The sequence below is a fragment of the Agelaius phoeniceus genome, chromosome 5 (assembly GCF_051311805.1).
Source record: "Agelaius phoeniceus isolate bAgePho1 chromosome 5, bAgePho1.hap1, whole genome shotgun sequence".
In the NCBI taxonomy this organism is placed as follows: domain Eukaryota; kingdom Metazoa; phylum Chordata; class Aves; order Passeriformes; family Icteridae; genus Agelaius; species Agelaius phoeniceus.
In genome coordinates, this window is record NC_135269.1 from 2,243,009 (window position 1) to 2,263,695 (window position 20,687).

General features: G+C 37.5%; 1 protein-coding gene across 16 annotated transcripts in view; it reads right to left on the reverse strand.

Annotated features, from left to right (window-relative positions):
- Window positions 1–20,687, reverse strand: part of PLEKHA5 (pleckstrin homology domain containing A5) — a 158,906-nt gene that overhangs the window by 17,337 nt on the left and 120,882 nt on the right. For 4 of the 16 annotated variants that reach the window (XM_077178124.1, XM_077178114.1, XM_077178121.1 and 1 more), the window contains 11 exons: window positions 18,420–18,503; window positions 15,665–15,784; window positions 14,896–14,949; window positions 10,793–10,873; window positions 5,106–5,168; window positions 4,458–4,538; window positions 4,174–4,323; window positions 2,672–2,773; window positions 1,387–1,498; window positions 1,104–1,150; window positions 137–325 (listed from right to left, as the gene is read on the reverse strand). In XM_077178124.1, the coding sequence (XP_077034239.1) occupies window positions 137–325; window positions 1,104–1,150; window positions 1,387–1,498; window positions 2,672–2,773; window positions 4,174–4,323; window positions 4,458–4,538; window positions 5,106–5,168; window positions 10,793–10,873; window positions 14,896–14,949; window positions 15,665–15,784; window positions 18,420–18,503 (1,083 nt within the window). Of the gene's footprint in view, window positions 1–136; window positions 326–1,103; window positions 1,151–1,386; window positions 1,499–2,671; window positions 2,774–4,173; window positions 4,324–4,457; window positions 4,539–5,105; window positions 5,169–10,792; window positions 10,942–14,895; window positions 14,950–15,664; window positions 15,785–18,419; window positions 18,504–20,687 lie in introns of those variants that run through there. The other 12 variants (XM_077178126.1, XM_077178118.1, XM_077178115.1 and 9 more) reach the window with 10 other exon arrangements.

Genomic DNA, 20,687 nt, shown 5'->3' on the forward strand with positions numbered 1-20,687 from the left:
AAATGATGCAGCTCTAAACAAAACCAAATAAAAGTGAAACCATAACACAGAAGTAGCCAGATGAGTAAACAAAAATGGTGGCGGTGCAAAGGAGGGAGGATGCTTCAAGAATAACGTGGCAGTTTAAGCCACTTACACAGTAAGATCCATTTCTCTGATATCCTTGAACTTGGTACATCTTCTTTTCTTCTGTCAGATGTACTGGGCCCCTGCTATAACAGAGCAAGGAGCTGCTATCACTGGGCAGAGGGGGGATTATGGGAGGATGCTCTGTAAAGTCATAGGACCGAGGGAGTGGAGGACGAGGTGGGACTACTTCCTCTTCCTAAAGATTGTAGAATAGTCACCTTATTTAGACATGAGCACCTGGTACAGTTATTTATAACTTAAAAAGAAAAATATATTACCATGGCTACAGCAGCTATAGATTTTGCAGTTAAAGGGACAATGTCACATATAACAAAAAGGAAAAAAAACAAATCTAGCACCTGTGCTTTCTGTTGAACACATACAAACTCCCTAAATCATACTTTTAGAAATTAAATCCATTATCTTTTGAAAGATTTTACATAAATGAGACTTTTAGAAAGTTCTGTAAGCCAGATGGATATTGCACACACTTTAGATAACCATGACAATGTCCCTTTAAAACTGTAACTTCCAGCCAGATTTTCAGAGGAATTGAACATTTGGGAGCTCCCACAGTCTCAGCTCTTCTTGTGGGTGCTCTGGCCATCTGAGAACCAGGCTCAATATCTGAATAAACATATAAAGCAATGTATTTCTTCCCATGAAAAGTGTGGTGGGTAGAAAACATAAATCAGGGTTTATATTTCTATGTAAAGAGCCTAGGGAGAGGAAAAGGTAAGAAATGGAAAAGAGAAACATACCAGTGAGAATACAGAGACACAGTACAAATGAGTGTTAGAATTACTAGTGGAGCTATCAGTCTTTAAAACTAGTTTGTAATATGGTGTTTTTACAGAAACATACTGAATACATCCTTCAGACATCCTTAAAATATTCACAGTAACACTTGTTTTTTATCATAGCCATGTTACAACTTCCGTAATGCTAAAATAGTAAATATGCTAAAACCATACCTCATTTTTATATTTAATAGAAGAAAATGTCCTTGATACCATGATGCCTGTTTGGGGAAAGGTGTGGGGAAAAAAAAAAGAGAAAAATGGTTTTCAATAAACAGCTTTTAAAATATGAACTCTAACCTGTTGCTATCAACCAAATACACCAAGCACCAATTTAAAGTAATATTTGCTTTGTTCTCTTCTTAGTCATTGTGCCATTTTTTCAAACATACAAAAGCAATGATGGAGCTTTTGTTTAAAAAATTTATATGATCCGATTTCATTCCTTATTGCTTACCTGCCTCAGAAGAGCTTCTTTGCTGTTTATGTTTAAGTAAACCCTCCATGACATCCTGAATTCTCCAGAGTTCCTTCTGAATCTGAGCACGCTGTATCCCTGCTGATTCAGTCTGCCAGCAAATAAACAGCATATATGGCCACTAATTACCAAACTTAAAAATGTATAATTTAATCTAGTACATAATGCTTCTATAACAGTGATTTTTATTTCTTTCTTTTTTTTTTTTTTTGTTTTGTAAAGATAATGAAAATAACTTCAACTTTTGGAGTAACTACCAAACTTAAAAATGAACACATCCAATGCTCAATGCATTGCAAGTGGAAAAAAAAAAGAGAAAACCTTTCTCTCTCTTTAGACTACACTGCATGCTCTTTCATAGTGAAGGAAAATAAAATGCAGTAATGATAGACCCTCTCCCATAAAGCATTCAAATATTGTCTGGAACAAAAAGTAAAAGATTGACTCATTTTGTAATGCCTCAGTCAATTTGAGAGCAATCTGCTAATTCAAACTTCCCTTCAAGAACAGAATCTCATCTTTGGTCTCCAAAGAAAATCCAGGCAGGCTTTGCACAGGAGATACACATACAGCCATGGAAAAGGAACCAAAACAGGTGGAGATGAACATGGTGTTCGCATATAAATGTATTTACGTGCACACTGTGCACCAATCAATGAAAGTTTTCCAGATTTTGGGCTTCTTTGTAATCTCTTTTGTAGCTGCACAGAAAATCAACCCCTGGAGCAAAGATCCTGCAGTGCAGAGCACACCCATGTGCCCATCCCAGATATCTGTGCACACTTGCATGTCCATATCTCTGAGTGTGCCACAGAGAGCACTCCTCAGGAATTCAGCACCCATTCCTGAGTACTAAAATACACAGCAGAACCCTTGGTTTGTAAGGCCTGAAGCAACACCTACAGCATTTCCTGTAATAATTTTTTGAAAAAATTATTTAATTTAAAAATATTCAGTGAAATGGAAGAATTTGTGTGAAGATGTATTATGACTGTCAGAGCAACTAAGGTCTGAGGAAACCATCGTTTCAAAAGTGCTCACTGAAACAAAAAAAAAGGAAGCACCCTGACAAAATAATATCAGTGTTATAATGTGAAAAAAAGAGAAAAACCTGAAGACTTTTTCAGAACTTGCAAGGTAGAAAAAGAAATTAGAAGTTTGTACATTAGTTCAATATTTGTCTCCGTTTTTTCATTTGAATAGTTTTAAAACTCACAGAAAGTCCAAGTGAGTTGAGTGTATTATTTTAAGATCTTTGCCACACCTGAATTTCTCCAAGCCGATCGAGCTGCTCCTGCATGTGGTTCCTTGTTACAGTTACATCATACTCCAATTTATCATATTCTCTCCAAGCTCTTTCCAGTTCCTAAGCATATAACAAATGTAAAGAATTAGGGATGCAGTTCAATTTTTAAAAAAGTTTTTTTTTTCTTTTTCCAGTGGCATGAAACTTCAGAAGTAAGACATAAATAGACACCAGCAATAAATAAACATAATTTAGAGAATGCAATGCTTAGACAGCTTTTTGATTTTCTAATGATACTGAATGAAATTCAAACAAACAGCAGTAACAAAAAAGGCAAGGGCAAATTCTTCAGAAAATGCCTTTATAGTCAGCAGGCATGTAGATCTTAAGCTGTCTTTCCAGTGAGGCAGAAAAGCCACAAAAATGGATGCAAATTTGTCTCTTTTATCACCCAGAATACACATGTGTGAGTGCACAGCATGTGTGTGCACAGGCAGTGCATTATGCAGGGAAAATGCAACTCACCCAGCCCTGCTGCAAGGCTGCCAACACAACACTGCTCTACTCATGCGCAGCTGAAAACACCACAAGGAAAAGGTGGAAAAAAATATATCATTCTTCTTTGAGGTCAGCCCCACAGTCTCACTTTTGCAGCCTACATCAAGCAATTTACTCATTTAGAATAAATTGAAAAGTTAATGAGGGAAAGTGCGTCTGGAGGATTTCCTTTCCCCTGGTTCCCTTTGCTGTGTCCAACCAATTCCTGCTATAAGGCAGTCCAACACTCAGACTACAACCAGGATTTCAGGGCTGACATCCCGTCAGGTTTTACCACAGCTGCCCCCTGGAATCTGACACCTTTTTGGAAATATCAGTAAGTAGGCAACAATGATTCATTGTCATCACAAAGCAGAAAAGGACAGTAAACAGCAATTTCCTCCCTATCCCTTTAAAAAAAACCCAAACAAAACAAAAATCTTTTGGAAGTGCATAATTTGAAAGATCCTTTAAATGTAATGGCCCAATATTAGAGAGAGACTATGGCAGTACTGCAGCTGCTTTTGATTAAAATAAGTCAAATACAGTTTGTGCACAACACTATTTTGCCATCACATGAAATAGCTTATTTGCATTATTTGTTATCAATTTCTGTTATCAATTTCTTGATAACAAAGAAATTGTTATCTTCTGTTATCAATTTCTCATATTTCGAGATGGTAATTACCACATCAATTAAGACAGTATGCACCCATTCCTGGTCAAAAAAAAAATACAATTAGAGAAAGATAATGATGAATCATCTTTCACTGCAATGAAATAATCATGGATAATTTCACTTGATGAATGGAGTGAGAAGATCACTTTCCATCCACCTTTAACAGCAACACAATCAAGTAAAAGACAGCAGTTTTTGCTGGGATTCAGTAAAAAAAAAATCAAGCAAAACCAATGTAATTAGGAATAGGAACACAATAATTTCACAGTTGATGAAGTTTTGGTGGAAAGAACATGGTACTTACTGCAGTGGCTCGGGACACTTCCCGACAAGTGCTGAGCAGTCCATTCTGCAAGTCATCCCTCTGCAGGACCACATTCTGTATGGCTGCTGGGTTATCTGCATTCATCTCTATCTCCTGACTTGCTGAGAGCAAAGCTTGCTCAAGCGTGTACTATTGTAATAAGAAGAATTATTTTTAATGCACTGCATCATTGGGCTGATTTTCCTTTTATTTCAGCTATCAATGTTCTGATAATAAGCATGTAAAATAACATCCACTTTAGGTAATAAATACAATTGTCCTACTTTCTCCTTGTGTAGCTGTTGAAGCTTCTCCTCCAGTGCCTGCACAACTTTATCCTGTTCACATAAACGGCTAAGCTTAGCCTAGGGTAGAACAGAAAATGACCGCAATTAGCATTTTGTTATTTGCATCCTCATCAATCAAAATCTAACTTGATCAAACCATTACACAAATCTACAGAAAAGGCTATTAAATTAAGAAACCTAAAATTATGTAGGCATCAGTCTTGCATTTTCAAATTACTTAAGAAACCCTCTCAAGAAACTATGAAGTGCTATTATAGCTTGAAGCAGCACGGCTCAAAACATGTAATTTATGATTCTACAGCTAAATCTTTACAATTTAATAATAGGTATTAGATGCCATTTTAATTTACATATTGCTTAGTGTTACAAAGGTGATTTTATACATTCACAGGCTGTCCCATGGTTTCTCAGGTGATTGTATCAAATAGCTAAAATTTCAGCCTAAAATGTAATATGTCCTGCAAGTTAGAAGCTTATTACAGAGACATGTGCCTCTATATCATGATGCAATTTCTGTTGGCAATCACGTGGGGTTTCAAACCCAAAAGCCAAGAGGAAAATTATTATCAAAAGAAAGAGACAAATACCAACATTTACAAGGAAGAAGGAATACAAATTACTTACATCAATGTCCAGCTCTTCAGTTCTATATTTGTATAGTGTACCCCTACATTCTTCTTGTGTTAACTATAAGGAAGAATAATATTGCCATAAAACAACTTAGTTGGACTGTGAAAACAAACACTAATGTTCAGCTTAAGAGTTTTAACACAGAAGTCAGCTTTTGCTTGAAAGCTAAACCTGCCACATTGAACAATACATATTTAGCCAATATACATTAATGAGGGTAACTAAATGGAATGTCAAGCAGACTGTCAGCAGAGCTGCAGTAAATTAACAGGCTGTTTCTAATGCCAACTGCAGTTTCAAAGATGTACAACTCAATCAAACATGGATTATGGAGGAAGACTAAATTGCCAGCATACATGTAAATAATGAGGCATCATTGTGCCTAAGTTTTGTCATATGAATGCTAAACAGAGGGGCTCATTCTACTCTGAATTATCCATTCTAGGCCCACTAAGGTCAGGTGTTTCACAAGCAGGGTGATCTGAGGTGAAGCCAAAACCAGAGCAGAACGACCCATGTTTACAACATATACGTAAATATTTTGTTAGAGATACATCCAATAAGTGCCATCACTTTTCATATGGATTTTTCATATTTATTTCCTACTTTTCATAGGATTTCCTCTCCTCGAGCAGAGCATCACCAGAAATTCTAGAAATAGAAGCTCTTCTATTTTATCTTTGGACCTAGGCAAAGTTGTCTCCTTGTGCTAGTAGGATGCAAAGTACCTCAAACTACTTTGATGCAGCTCCTCACATAAAGTTCTTAACTTTTTCAATCTGTTACTGACTAGGAACAAGTTTTTAAAATATTTAACAAGGAAAAATGCAGCTCTCCATTTTAGAGTGAACTCTCACACAGAGTAACTACTTAATAGCCTATACAGCAAGTAAGGACATAACACTATCAACCTTCATATTCTATTTAATTAAAACACATTGTGTATACAGAGTCCCAACAGAGATGCTTTCCTTCCATGTGTCTGTCAGAATTAGGTAATTGTGACTTAATAGTACAAGGAAGACTACTGAGACACAAGTCCATGTTAAGTGACACTTATAAATAAATAAAAGGACTAGGGAAGGGTTCATGAGACAAGCATTCCAAACATAAAATAAACCTTCAACACACTAAAGTGTTTCATTTCACGATATTATGTCCACATACCTCATGCAAATGTACCTGGTGACAATTCAGAAGTACGAATAGTGTATTAAAAACACGGGATAACTTTCTTTGAAATGGACATTTCATGAAAATGAATGTTGGAATATGAAAAAAGCCACAGCACTTTTGCACCTCATGAATGTCACACAAATTAAGATAGCTGTTTAAACTCCCACTATTGTAGAGTTGTGTTGTTTTATTGTTGGTTTTATCACAATGAGAGAAAAATGAGGAATGGAAATATTTAAATAAAACTCATAAACATGGCCAAATGTATTTAACTTACAGAGGAAACCTAGTTATATTTCACAAAAGGAAGATTTTCAGAAGGAAGATTATCCCTATTAGATAAATACACCTTTCCAAGTCACTGTTCAGCATTTTATGTGGCTTAGCTAGAAAAATATATTGCTTTTTCAAGCCAGTATTTTTTATACTTTTTTTAAAAGAAAGACATTTATTTTTTTGTCATTTCAACCTCAATTATAGCCAAGTTTACAACAGTTTGCCAACTCAGCATCCCTACCCCTCTATACCTTCTACAGGGAATACATTTTAAGTATTCAGACAAAGAAAACAGCTTTTCAAAGAACACTATAGCCGTGCTAATTCTTCTTATTAAAATCCTATCACACTTTCAAACTGCTACCGACTTCGTGCTTTGGTCAGCAGCACCAGCTCCACACAACAGGCACTGCTGGAGAGCCAACCTCATCCTAACATTTCCACTGCAACATTTTGCACAGGCTTAGCACAAAAACACCCCAAATATGAATAACCTAATCCATCCCTGACAAAAGCAGCTCCAACTCTCCCAGCTCACCAGTGAATGTGAGAGGTGCGGGATGCGATCGCATCCTGCTGGAGGGACGGGGGAGATGTGGCAGGCAAAACACATCTCAGGCAAGGTCAACAGCCTCAGAACCCTGGAAAACGCATTAGCAGAGCTCTAGCGATCAAGTTATCAAAATGTCCTTCGTGCCAAATCGCTCCTGCAGAGGCTCTGCCAGGGCAGAACTCCAGAGCAAGAGTGCCATCTACTGAACCCAGGACAGGAGCTGCTGCTGGCCTCCCTCTGCCTCGACATCTGCCTGTTCAAACACACCAAATCCATTCCTCTTAACACCAAAAACCTCCCAGTCTTGAGGGAGCAGCACCCTGAGAGCTACAAATAGAACTCAGCACTTTTCAAAGGCAAGCTGCACATGCAGAGTTTGGCCAGATGTGTTATCTTGTCTGTGAAAATGCAAAATGACCTGAACTGAACCTCCCTCTTAGCTTAGGAATCATTTGTCATCCGCTGCACAGTCCTCACACCTCTGTCACACACCAGCAGCAGATGATTCCCAGAAAGGGAGAGATCCCCTGAGCTGGACGCCCTGGGACACAAGTGGTTGAACTATTTAAGTAGTTGATATTAAAAACACTGAAGTGACAGCATTATTTCATGACTTTGACTCTATTTTCAGATTCCACCTACTGTTTTGATTCAATGAATATCTTGGAGGATGTTTCACACCCCAAAAGCATGCTATGCACCTCTGCAGGATGCTACATTAGAAATTAGAACAGCACAACCTAGGACATTTTGTTGTTGAGTACAAGATTAAAATCAAGACTTCCAAAAGGTTCTTTTGTTTACTTCTTGCTTTTTAAAATACTTCTTGCTGTCAGGAAGCAGGGCAAATGGCCATTTAGCCCCATTAAGCAAGCTTCTCCTCTAATTTTGAATTCTGTGACCTGAAACACTTAAACACAAATAGAAAAGACAAGATTTTTAGCTTGAACACCATCACCTTGTGTTCCTAACAAAACCTGAAACATCTCAAAATCTATCATGCATAACAGTTTAAATGTACGCAGCTCCTGTAACAATAATAACAAGCCATAAGCAAAATCTCCCTATCCTTACAGGAACAAAAAACTCAAGGGCTATTTTCCTGTGTTTTTAATGTATTAAGAACAATTATCCACAGCAAGACCTGGATGTTAGCTTGTTGCATTCAGATTTTCATTCTTCCTCCTTAAGGGAACTCACACATGTAAGAGGAATTGAGGAAAATGTTGCTTTTTAAAGTCAGCCTGTACTTGCTTGAGAGAAAGATTGGAGAACAAGATTAACATTCTTCATCTAGTATAAGAAAGAAGCAAAAGACCCCAAACCAAGCTAGAAATGGGTCTAGTCTGTAAAAATCCTTTTTTTCTTGACTGTACATATGGAATAATTTCCATGGCCTGCACTTGTGAATTTATAGCACAGTCTGCAGAGCAGACTGATGCAAGTCAAGTGATTTAAATAACTCTGAAGATGTAACAAATCACAAGCAAAAGTGCCTTATAAATAACACATTTCAAATAGTAGAGGTTCTTGCTGTTTTACTAAAGAACCATTAATCATTACAAAAAGGAAGCAAGACAAATTAAATACAAACTTTTCTTGCTTTCCTTTGCTTAACTCTAAATGAGCTCAGACCTAAAACTGAACTGAATAAACTGAAGCTGAGAAAGATCCTTTTCTTTATCCACAGGAATCATTGCAGTCATCACTAACTATTTTAGCATCCTGACAACAAAACAAGTTTCAGTCACTTGCACAGAGGCTTCTCCCAATTATTTACATGTCTTTAAAACTGCAGCAGGAAAGATGACTGTTAAACCAATTTATTTCATTTGAGTAAGAAATTATACGCTGTTTAGACTTTATTTAAAGTTGCCAGAATTTTAAATGGGTTGGTTTTGCATTACAAAAGTTTAGAAGACTATTTAGACAGTGAAATTTTGAGTGTATTTTTAGCCTCTCCTGAAAGCCAGTTAATGCAACATCTCACACAGGAAACTTTATCCATGGAAGCAGAAGATGTTGTGACTCCTCAGCTAAGGCAGCTTCTGCAGAAGCCTTCAGCATGTCACAAACCCTTTGACCTGAAGAGACCACATCTCCAGTGGCAACAGGTTATTCAGTCCTCAGGACCTGTTAGAGTCACTGCTTCTCTGACAAGAATGCCAAAAAAAGGTGTTTATTCAGTCAAATGTGCTTGCAAGGTGAAGGCAGACACTGCAGCTGGCAGCAGAGCTTGGCCAGGGCAGCACTGGGGAATTTATTGGTATCCCCAAAGGAATTAACACATTAGCCCAGGCACAGCTATATCAAATATGTCTATTTAATATTAGAAGCTTGGGCTAGTTTCCCCTGACATGTCTAAAACACCTCTGCTCATTATACACCCATTGATTTATTTGTCTTACATACTCTATCACACAAAATTGACTTGCTTTAAAAAAATTCTAGCAGTTAGGCTTCTTCAAAAAATTACAACAAACCCCTAAAATTTCATTTAGGGCTCCAGGGCACCTTACTTCTCTCATCCCCCTCCAAATATTCCAATTCCCCTCCAGGTTCCAAGTTAAAGCTCATGTTTTGCATGTAGGAGCACAAATTGGATGGTCATGAAATCAGTCACTTACAACCCAACTTCCTTTGGAAAGCTGAGATTTTTTTTGGCAGCGTTTCTGGATCGGAAGTAAACTTAAGATGTGGAGTTGACTTTTAAATAAAAAATGAAATATTCTATTAAACTGCAGCATTTTTTAGAAACATGGTAGTAATAAACTGCCAATAATCTGTTTTACATGGCAGAACATCTCCTTTTCTTCAAACTGTGCAACCTTTATGCATAATTTTGGCTCACAAGGGCAAAAACGTAAATGTAAGGGAACTGGCCAGATATTCCCTTGTGAGAACAACACTTTCACTGTGGTTGAGGCAAGAAACTTCTCAAACACCCCCTGGCATGACTGGGGCTGTTCAGTTCAGCCCCAGCACCAACAGAGAGGGATTGGCCATGCTCATAAGTTAGTGCAGGTCTCAACTCCCAGACAATATTTCCATTCACATTTCTGATTCTTCTTCCATCTTACCATTGCCAACCAGCACCAGAACTCTAAGTGTGCACAGTAAAGTCTGCTGTGACTTTATGAACAGACACTGCCTTTTGGATTTACAGGCCCCAGATCAAAGTAATTTTGATCCTTTCTTTCTTCAGTGGCTAAAGGCTTGGTAGGTGCAAACAAAAAACTTGTAAATCCACTTCCTAGAACAAAACAAAATTGCCAGAAATGACCAGGTAAATACTGCTCACATGCTTTTGTAGTGGTCAAAAGAAAGAAGCACCTTTGAACACTAATTGCAGAGAATCATGCTAAGACAAATGTTGGAAGCTCATTGGAAGTTTCATGAATTTTACTGGACACCTGCATAAAGCACCAGCTAATTAAATAGTCTAGACAGAGAGGAGTTACTCAGAAGTGTACACTGAATAGTAAACAACGAAAAGGCAGCGGAAGCCATGCCAACGATACTGCAGCGCTTCAGGAAGCATGGATGACTTGTGGGTGTCCAAAGCAAAGGAGAGAAACACCAATGTCATGGATAAATCTGAGGGACAACCAAAACTGTCACTAAGGAAAATTCTGGCAGATGATAAAGCAATTTCATTCACTCTCCAAGACCTTACTTGATGGTACAGTTGCGGTCTTAGCGCCGAGTTCTCAATCATAGTGTGAACCATGGTGATTAAAGGTTCATTCTCTTTCATCTATTTCAAATCAGGAGGAGCATACAGCAAACATCAGTTTACAGCATGGCTAGATTTGAAAGACGACACTGTAAAATATAGCCTCTACTTTAATTCTTTCTAATAATGCAGTAGATTACATTTTAACCCATGCTTTTCATATATTCCATCATTCAGTAATACCAACATCTGAAAAGTTTAATAATATCAAACAAATATATCAAAAGTAATGTAAATGCTCAACACCAATGTAATATTTATTCACCAACACTCTCCCTTTTTAAAAATAAAAAAGCTTAAAACAAGTTTGGCTTTGCCTGGTATTGAAATGAAAAGCATTATTGGATTTTGCAGCAGGAACTCAAACCTTTATCAGAAAACCTTTTAAATTATAGATTTAATAACTCAGTGTACATTAAAAGATATAAGCATTCCCAGCCTGTGAATAGACTCATGTCCACATATCACAAAAAAATTATGCCTTTATGTACTGCACTGATTTACATCCTTTGGAGCTTTGAATCACTGCCTGTTGCATTTTTCCACCCCCATACACTGGAGTGAAACTATTTTGGAACTGGCCAGACATCTTCTATAACGATTAGTATTTATTGCTAAGCATGCAAATGTCAAAATCAGGTACTTTATTGCACATTGCATACATTTAGGGTTTCAGAAAAGTGTGCAACACAGGAAAAAAATATGGGATTTTGGTCTTAAAAAGGAGACTCTCCTAACAATAAGGGGAAAATTATGAAAACAGGTGGTTTTCTTCTTCAAAAGAAAACTGAAAAGTCACTTGATGCACAATTCTGCTCCTATTTTTGTTGGAAACTTTAGTAATACCTGCTTCAGGCATGGTTACACAAAGTGTGTGAAGGAGCATTCATGATCTTTCGCTTTGTATTTATATACACTCTCCATGAATTTCCATAACAAGGTTTGCTTTCATAGATGGAAACGCAACAGAATGAATTTTTGATGCCTTCTAGTACTTCTTGCCCAAAAATATTTAGGAAAAACCTGACTTTTACATTTGGAGGAGTATTTTCTTCATCTTATTTTTTCTTGTTGTAGATAGAGGACATTTTTGTTGTTGTTGTTTTTTATCCATTGCAAAGTCTGATCAGCTGGTAAGTTAATCAGCCAATAAAAGGTACCTTAAGAAGTTTATGATGCTCTGTTTGTTCAAGGCAGGGAAAAACCCCTAAACAAGCAGCCCCTAGCACTTACTCCATCATCTCCACTATATGTAAACAGAAAACCAGAACTGACACAAGAAGTTGTTCTCCCTCTATATTAAAATTTTGTCCAGAGAGTGGGGATCCTAAGAGAGATCGCAATAAGGAGATAAACAATAAGGCCCAAAGCCAAGCAATCAAATACAGCCAACTGATAAATTAATAAAATAAAAATTTCTCTGAGGCTCAAATGTTTCATTAAGAACACACAGGTTTGTATGCATTTTTATTATCAGGATCTGAACCACTTCATATCCTCTACCTAATACCTTTCTACAATATTTCAAATTTTTCTTTTCTGACCAGTAACAGGCAGTGCCAGAATTAATTTCTGTTGAACTCTTCAAAGTTTGTTTAAATCCAGATTAGAAAATAAGCAATGTGTATTTGCTCAAAAGACATTTTGAAGTAATGTCTGGTCTTCTAGAAGCTCCAACTTTGATTTACAGGAGTTCTTCCAACATTTTTACTACTACTGAATCTCTCTCCCAACTCTGCAAACCTTGAGCCAGCAGAGTGGTTTAAAAAGAAAAGGGTTCTCGACAACCATTTACTTGGCCCTAAGACATGGAAGAAATCATATTGCTGGGTATCTGTGGGCCAAGTCTTTTCAGGCTTTTTTTCCCCCTCTCTGACCTCCAACAACAACAACAACAAAAATTCTGAAAGCATAATACAAAACCATCAGAAAGTATAAGGTGAGAATTTCTGAGCATGGCCAAAGGAAACAGCAGTACAAAAACAAAGCAAAATTTCCAAAAGGTGATTGAAGATTCTTGACAAGAAAACCACCTCATCAGCAGCCAGCTTATTGCAGCAGAATATAAGTTACCTTCCCTACACATCAATTTTAGTCTGCCTGAAAAGTCACCTGTGCAGTAACAAATTTATTATTTATTGTTGTGTACAGTACTGAGCTCTTTGTGACCAAGAAGGTGAGAGTTGAGGATACAGGGACTGGAGTCTCACCATGTGCTATAAGCAAAGTAGGTTCTGACACTATTGACAGAGATTAAATACGAGTGGAAATACCTAATTTAAGTACACAGGACATTTTAAATCCAGAGAGGGTAAGAGACTAATCCACGCTGGTTACAGATACTAGTAACAAGGAGGAAAGGCCTCAATTACACTGAAAGAAATTTTGATTTTTTTGCTTTTAACATGAAAGGAAATTGATATTTGGCAAAGTAATGAAAAGCTATAAATGTGATACCACCCTTAGAAGCAGTGGTACTCAAAGCAGAAAGACTTTCAGGGGGATTTATTTCCTACAGGTAGACGACAGTATTATAAAACAAGAGAAATGAGTATTCCAACCTGCTCTTCCATGATTTTGTGATTAAGGCAATAGATTTTAGACTTGATTTTTAAGTTGTACTGATTCCTTGCATCTCTGGTATGGCACAACTCTAAGACTTACATACTTTCCTAAATTAATGCTTACCACATCACATTTCTAAATTTTATCTGGTGCAAGTGAAAGGAAAATAATTTTTACTATTTTGCATCTTGTAAATAGACAATTCTCCCCATCATACTCACAAGCTTGGCTAACCAAGCAGTAACAACAATTTTACACTTCACATTGACAGTTATCCTTTCTTGACAATGAATTACACTGTTGAAGACAGAATCATTCCCTTATTCCAAAACATTATAGACTGGAAATATTTGAGTTGGATGAAATATTTTGGTCTAATTTAGCAAGCAGTGTGTCCCTACTATTTTGGACCTGCTGCAGCCCCTAAAATAAAACAATACAGAGATGTTTGGGAATGCATTACCATCAAACTGAATTGGTCACAATTCCCATCCTGTTTTCAAGAGGTAATAGGAAAATAAAGTCAACCAAGCCCATGTGAGAGTGTGTATTGTGTCTGTGCACAGCTGGTGTTTTCAATAACTCACTGAAACCCCTGTAGAGGAACATATAAAAGTTCTAACAGTTGGTTTTAAGTGTAAGGCTCAAAGGTTTAAATAAAAGACATAATAAATATGAAAGATTTATATTTACAAAAAGTGATTTTTATCTTTTTAGCCAGTGGTCATCCAGTTGCTTATTTTAGTTCTAAGCACTTATGACTGTCTTTTAAAACTGCTAGCAAAAAAAAGAAATCCACTTCAAAACTTGTCAAACACAACTTGTACAGAAGTCCCACTTGGTCATGCAACAAAAAGAGAGGTATTGCAATTATTCACTTGGCAGTCAATTATGTTAGTGAAGATCTGTACCCTAGTAAAGAACTGAACCCTCACTCCATAAGATACCAGAAATTGGAAAGAATTAAAACCTTATTCTTATATAAATCCTTCAGAATGAACTGAGAAAAATGAGAAAAGGAACCATGTTATGATTTGCTTAAAGTATTTCTTCATGTTTGACCTCCTCTTCGTTTAATGTCCTGTAGAAACATCTAACTCTTAATTTGAAAAACTGAAATTCTTAGAAGTACCCGTTTTTTATAAACTGCATGTGTGTCATATGAGCTTGGAAACATATGAGGACTGGTTAAAGAAGGTAAAATGCTACAGTTAGTATTATTATGAAATTAGGAACATATTTAGAACAGAAAAATGAATTGGTGATTGGCTACTGTTTCCTGGCAAATTTTAAATTGAGAGATTCTTTTTCCCCATAAGAGCTCATATTTGTGATCAATTGAAATATCCTATGCTGTGGGCATCATCCAACTTCACAAAAAGCACTGAAAATCCTTCCCCCCAAATATTTCCAGCTTTGATAGGAGCAGTCAAAAAGCATTAAGAAATATAAACACACAAGTAAATTGTAAATCCCACCTGGTGATCCAAATATATGGCATTCCTTTGAAGGTGATGTGAAAGAATCTCATTCTAGCAGGCAGCAGTCAGAGGGGAAAAGGAAAGGGACAGAAGGTGCAGAATGCATGAAAAGAGCTTGGAAGGATGTAAACTAGACAGTGATAGACAGTTCTGTTTTATGGAGAAATACAATGCTGTTTTTAACTGCCTTTTTTAGTGAACTGTTAACAAGTTTTGAGTCTGAAACAGAAATGATGAAAGTTTGCTACGAATCAGACCATGAACCACTACATTTCATTCTGGTTTACACATAAAACACAGTAAGCTTATGTCAACGTCCACTACACAGGCAACTATGAACCCTTTGATAAATCCATGTTTTAAACATGTCCTGCTTTTTGCACACATATCACAAACAAGATGAAATCTGACTGGAGGCTGCATAAACAGCAGATTAATCTCAATCTAGCACGACTAATTTTGTAATACCAAATAATAGATGAAACCCACTCAATTTTAAACCTGAATGTCCTGGGGTGACTTTATGATGCTTTTGCCTGTTTAGCCCAGAACTCCAGCCAGCTACTTTAGAATATTCCCAGGTGATTTTGACTCAGCTTACTACAAAAACTAAAACCTCAAAGGGTTGATAGCAGAGCACCACACACACACAGGATTAATTCAAGTCACACAGGAGCCAGGGAACTTTGCACAGAGCAGACTTGGGTTAATGAATGGCTGTGGGTTAGTGAGGATGGAGCAGGACACACATTGCTGGATGGCTGACCTTTGGGCTGCTGGCCTCAAGCTTTAGCTGCATGAGCTGTGCTAGTGTGTGCTCCCGGATACTACTCAGCTCCGCCTGCTGCCGTCTCAGCTTTATGAGCAGCAGGGTCAGCTCCTCCGGCTGAGGGAGTGCAGTGTGAGAAGCCAAAGAGCAGAGAAAAGGTTAATTGGTACCCCAAACAACACCTCAGTAAAATAAGGCATGCCTCATAAAAGGTTTGCTTCTAAAAAGTAAAGTAAGGTGCACCTTCTGAGTGCCTTGCAGAGACTCTGGCAGTGATATAACACAAGAGAAAACATTTTCCCCCAGTTGAACTCTTCCAAATATAAAATGAAGGGTTAGCCTTTGACTGCTCAAACCAGCTAATGCCATAAAAGTCAAACATTCTGTATTAAAGACAAAAATAATTGAGGATTTTGCAGGGCAAAGTCTGTGCAGTCCTCAATTTTCCTGACATGCATATCAAATTGGTGATACTGACTTAAGTCAGGGAGAGACAACTCCAGTCCTTAGGATATTATTACCTGTATGTGGGAAGCCATTTAAGCTTGGTGAAAGAATCAAAACATGCCCTCAAGAAAATGTAGTTTTTAAAACAATTCTTCAGACAATTATTTAAAATAATTCTTCAAATGTATGTGTCAAAATTGAGAGGAAAAAATGATGACAATCCCATGTTTACTGACCTACCTCAGAAATAATCACCTTTCACAAAAGATATCTGCACAAGCATGACAAAAATAATTTTCCATCCCACCTTTCTGAGGCTTCCAGTTATTTTACTGCTTTACTTTTATGACTAAGCTGTACTATACAGCCTTAGGATGGGATGAAGAATTACATTTAAGACTTATTATACATTATATGTATTATGGAAATAAACTCCAACTCAAATGGTATTTTTAAGGTAATTCACACAGATCAGCTTAGGTCAGTTTGGGAAATTCTACCTGAACCATTCCTGAGAACCATTTCTATTAGCAATACTCCAAAGAAAACAGACCACTGAGCATCACAAGTATTTTTGTTATGTTCCTGTTTGCTTCTGTTTCTTACACTTCTCCAGAAGTCAGCCTTACAGGAGGTTAAATATTGACCCAGCATTTTGATTTTCTCACAAACCCTGTGAGTTAAACAAAGCCGAAGCACAAAAAGCTCCTAAACCCCTGCTTGCCCTCTCCCACAGCCACAGAACTTCCCCAAAGCAAAGAAGTAAAGAGCTCTAGAGAACCCCACATTAAAAATGCTGAAAGTGAATACCAGTTTCTCAGAATAAAGAGGAAAAATCCCTGAGAAGCAGCATGGCACCAGCACTTCTGTGAGTTCAGAACAGAGGAGCCCACAAGAGGGAGCAAGGGATTTCCACATGCTTCAGTTGGAAATACCATTTGCTTCTGAGGGACAACCAACACCAAACCCAAATTGTCTAATGGCAGTTTTCCTTCTTACAGCTCTCCTTCAATACCTGGATTTAAAATACTGAATTCCAGAGGGCAAGTGTAAGAATCCAGACTGCTATACAAGGCATTTTGGAGCTCTCTCCAAAAATAGGCAACAGTGCTTTCAGTTTGGAAAGTAACATCCACTCAAAGCACAAGGAGTCTCATTTTTAGGAATATAAGAATAAAAAAGTGGCATCTTCAAGCAAAAGGAGCAGTGATCCACTTTTTCAAGATCAGAACTCCTTTTGGCACATTCTGAAACAGCCCAATTTTAGTGCATACAGGAGTAACTTCTTTCATGGCACTCCAACTCAAACTTTTTTTCCACAGAGGAGCCCTTAGAACAGAACTCCTACTCCTCTCTAGACATTCATAAAGTTGCTGCAGGTGCTGTGCATTTGATGCAGGTCTTGGGACTCTTGCAACAACCATAACACAGTTTTCTCAGGGCTACCTACAGGTTTCCTCCTCTGGCCCTGCACTGATCTGCTGTGGATTTCTGGTTGGTTTCCTGGACCTGTCTGGAGATCAGTCCAGCAGAGCTGAGGGGGCCACAAACCCGAGGAAATGTCTGGAAGGCTCCAGCTACCAAAAGCCAACCCCAAAAGTAACTGAAGGTGCCAGAAATCTGTGCTGGGAAGTGCAGGAAACAGGGCTTGAGGCAGTGGAAGGACTGGTTGCCCAGAGTATGATCCAGGAAAAAAAAAAACCAAAAAAAATCAGTTTTCTTAGTTCATAACTCTCTCAATCAGTATTTTCAGATGGACAGAGAGATGACAAAAAAAGGAGACAAAAACTGGTAAAGAAGTGACATCAATTTAGGGGAATTTTTTGGCTGAGAGTCATGTTTCAACTAGGAAAGTAGAGAGTATTCACCAATATTACTTTGATGAAATATCTTCAATGAGAATTTCAGCTCTACCACAGTACAGTGTCAGAAAGGACATCCTTTCATAAAACACTCTTTTACATTTCCGAAAAAGCCAAACTTTACTTCTAGGATTTTCTAAATAATTAATGGAGAAATAAGTGTTCTGTGATGTAGTCTACCCTCTCCCAGGAATTTCAGCAATGTATCAACAATGATTAAAAAATAATAAATCTGTAATTCCCACAGAAAACCTTGACTCAGCAGTGACACAATATTCTTAGAACTCTGTGGAATCACAGAGTACTTCTTCCCCTGATAATTTAAATAAAGGTAACATTTAAAGCAAGCTTTAGCTAGAATAAAATTTCAATGTTGCCGCTTCATACTTAAAGGATTCTTGTTAAAAAAAAACCCTGATGTATCAAATAAAAATCCAACTCACTGTTTTGCCTTGGAGGTTCTGAGGAGTAACAGGCTGTAAACTCAGACCTGCTGGCATCGACCTTCTGTCAGGCACAAAGACATGCTGCACAAAAAAAAAAAATAGCACAGTGTGACTCACAGTTGTTTCTAAAGACTCAAAAACTTTAAATGCTAGCACAAAAAATCAAGCTAACTTCCTCCTCATGAAAATTTGCTATAATTTGTGCCAGTCATGCTCCCTGTTGATTTATTACCTAGATTACTAAGTCTCTAAATTTTAGAAATACCACGAATTTCATATTTCATTTAATTAACAGTTCTCCCTCATTACTGTTGCTCTATTGACAGAATGCTGACCACGAGCAAGGTCTACCCACAAAAAACAATTGTTTCTGACAATACACTGAGAGACTCCCACTACAGTTCTATTTCCAAAGCATAAGCAATATAAGCAGTACTATTCCCCAAAGTGGGTGTTTTTCACTTAAATGTATATTATTATCGCTTAAATGTATGTTAAATAAATGTAGACATTAGCTAAGAACATTGAAAAATATTAAATATTCACAAATGTGAAATGTTTTGTAGCAATTTTAAAGGAATCCTGGAAAACAACAGTTTTAGCATAAAAAGTTCCACAGCCATGGCAAGATACCTTAGGAAGGTACATCTACAATTATTTGTGATAAAAAAAATAAATTGAGGACTTATTTCCTTTACCAGTGTTCCAAAGGGAACTCATAGGACACAGCTCATTTAAGGAAAGCTGAACAACAGCAATTTGGGGAGGCAGTCTTTTTCTGTGCTGCTGTACTCTCAAAATATTAGGGGCAGATTGCTAGATAAAGTAAATTCTGTGGGTCTAGTGCAGCATTCTCAGGGTTCCAGATGTCATTTCTATTTCAAGAATAATAGGGAAGGTCTTGGAATAGTAAGGAAAGACACAACAAGACAGAAAACTAGTTGATGTGAAAAGAAATAAGAAAAATTTTTTAAGCTGCAGGGTGACTACTTTGGAGTAGGCAATGCCATTTAAACATTGAGAAGCACTCAATTCAAAACCATGTGCTGTGAAAAATAGAAAGTTTTGGCATCTGCTCACAATGTTCTCATTCCTGAATTCTCAAACCATGTCTTCATTGACTTCTTAAACGGAAATAGTCACACTCAAGGGGATTTGTGCAGATGGGCCTGTGGATGCGAACACAATTGTTTTATGTTTGCCAGGTGTTGCAATACCACCCTTGCCATCATTTGAGGCAAGAAAGGATCAGCAGAACAAAACCAAATGCCACAACAAAACCCCAGCTCTTCTTTCTGGATCCTTTTCTCTTGGGAAGCAGTTCAGCTTGAGCATCCTCTGCCTGCCAGAGTGACCTGACTGAGGCAGACAATGCAGCTTGTCCTGAGCAGGGTGGCCATACAGCCCCAGCTTGAGGAGGATGTTTGATACATGTACACATGGCTTGGGCTCCTCGAGTCTGCTGGAAGAGACCTCTAGTACCACTCACAGAAGCATCCCTCTCTCCTCCTGGGGGGCTTTAACTTTCTTTAGCAGCCTTTTCTTCAAAGTAAGTGTCCACTTTCCTGTAAAACTGCTGGATGACTAAAAAGACTTTTTTCATCTTCCCAGTTCCAACACATGAGGCAGCTCCTGCAAGTTCAGCCTCGTTCTCTAACCATCTGATTTTAACTAAGTGGACATTAGTCTCCTTTCTGTCTTGTACGCAATAAAGAGTATTTGAGTTGTTTTATGTCCTTCTCCAGATATTCTTTCTAAATCATCACTTGTGAACAAGTTTAAAACAAGCAGTGGCTTAAAAGGGTAACAAATGCTGGCAGGAATTCAGCAAATGTGAGGGTCCAGCCAGGGATGGTAAGATTAGAGTCTCATAGCACATGGAGAAAAATATATTGGTGACAAAAATTGATCTTGTGGGTAAATGCTCCAGCCTATAACAACTGACATATTATGAGGAACAATGTTTGAACTTCTCATGAAAGAAGAATTACAGAATATTGGATAAATTCTAGAGCTTCCTGTTTGGATGGCTATCCATGCTGAAAAACCTAAGATCTCTATGTAGATGGGGTTTAGATGTTAAATTTGCCCTACTGATTTCAAATAATGAGTCTTCTGGTTACTCACCTCTTAAAGACAGGGGTGTTTTTCAAGTTAATGGCAAAAGCTAGTTTTGTAACTAATTAAATACAAACCAAACAGCATGAAAAATTCAAGGGAAACAGGAGGTTTGTATAAAGGGTACTCAATACTAAATGAAAGACA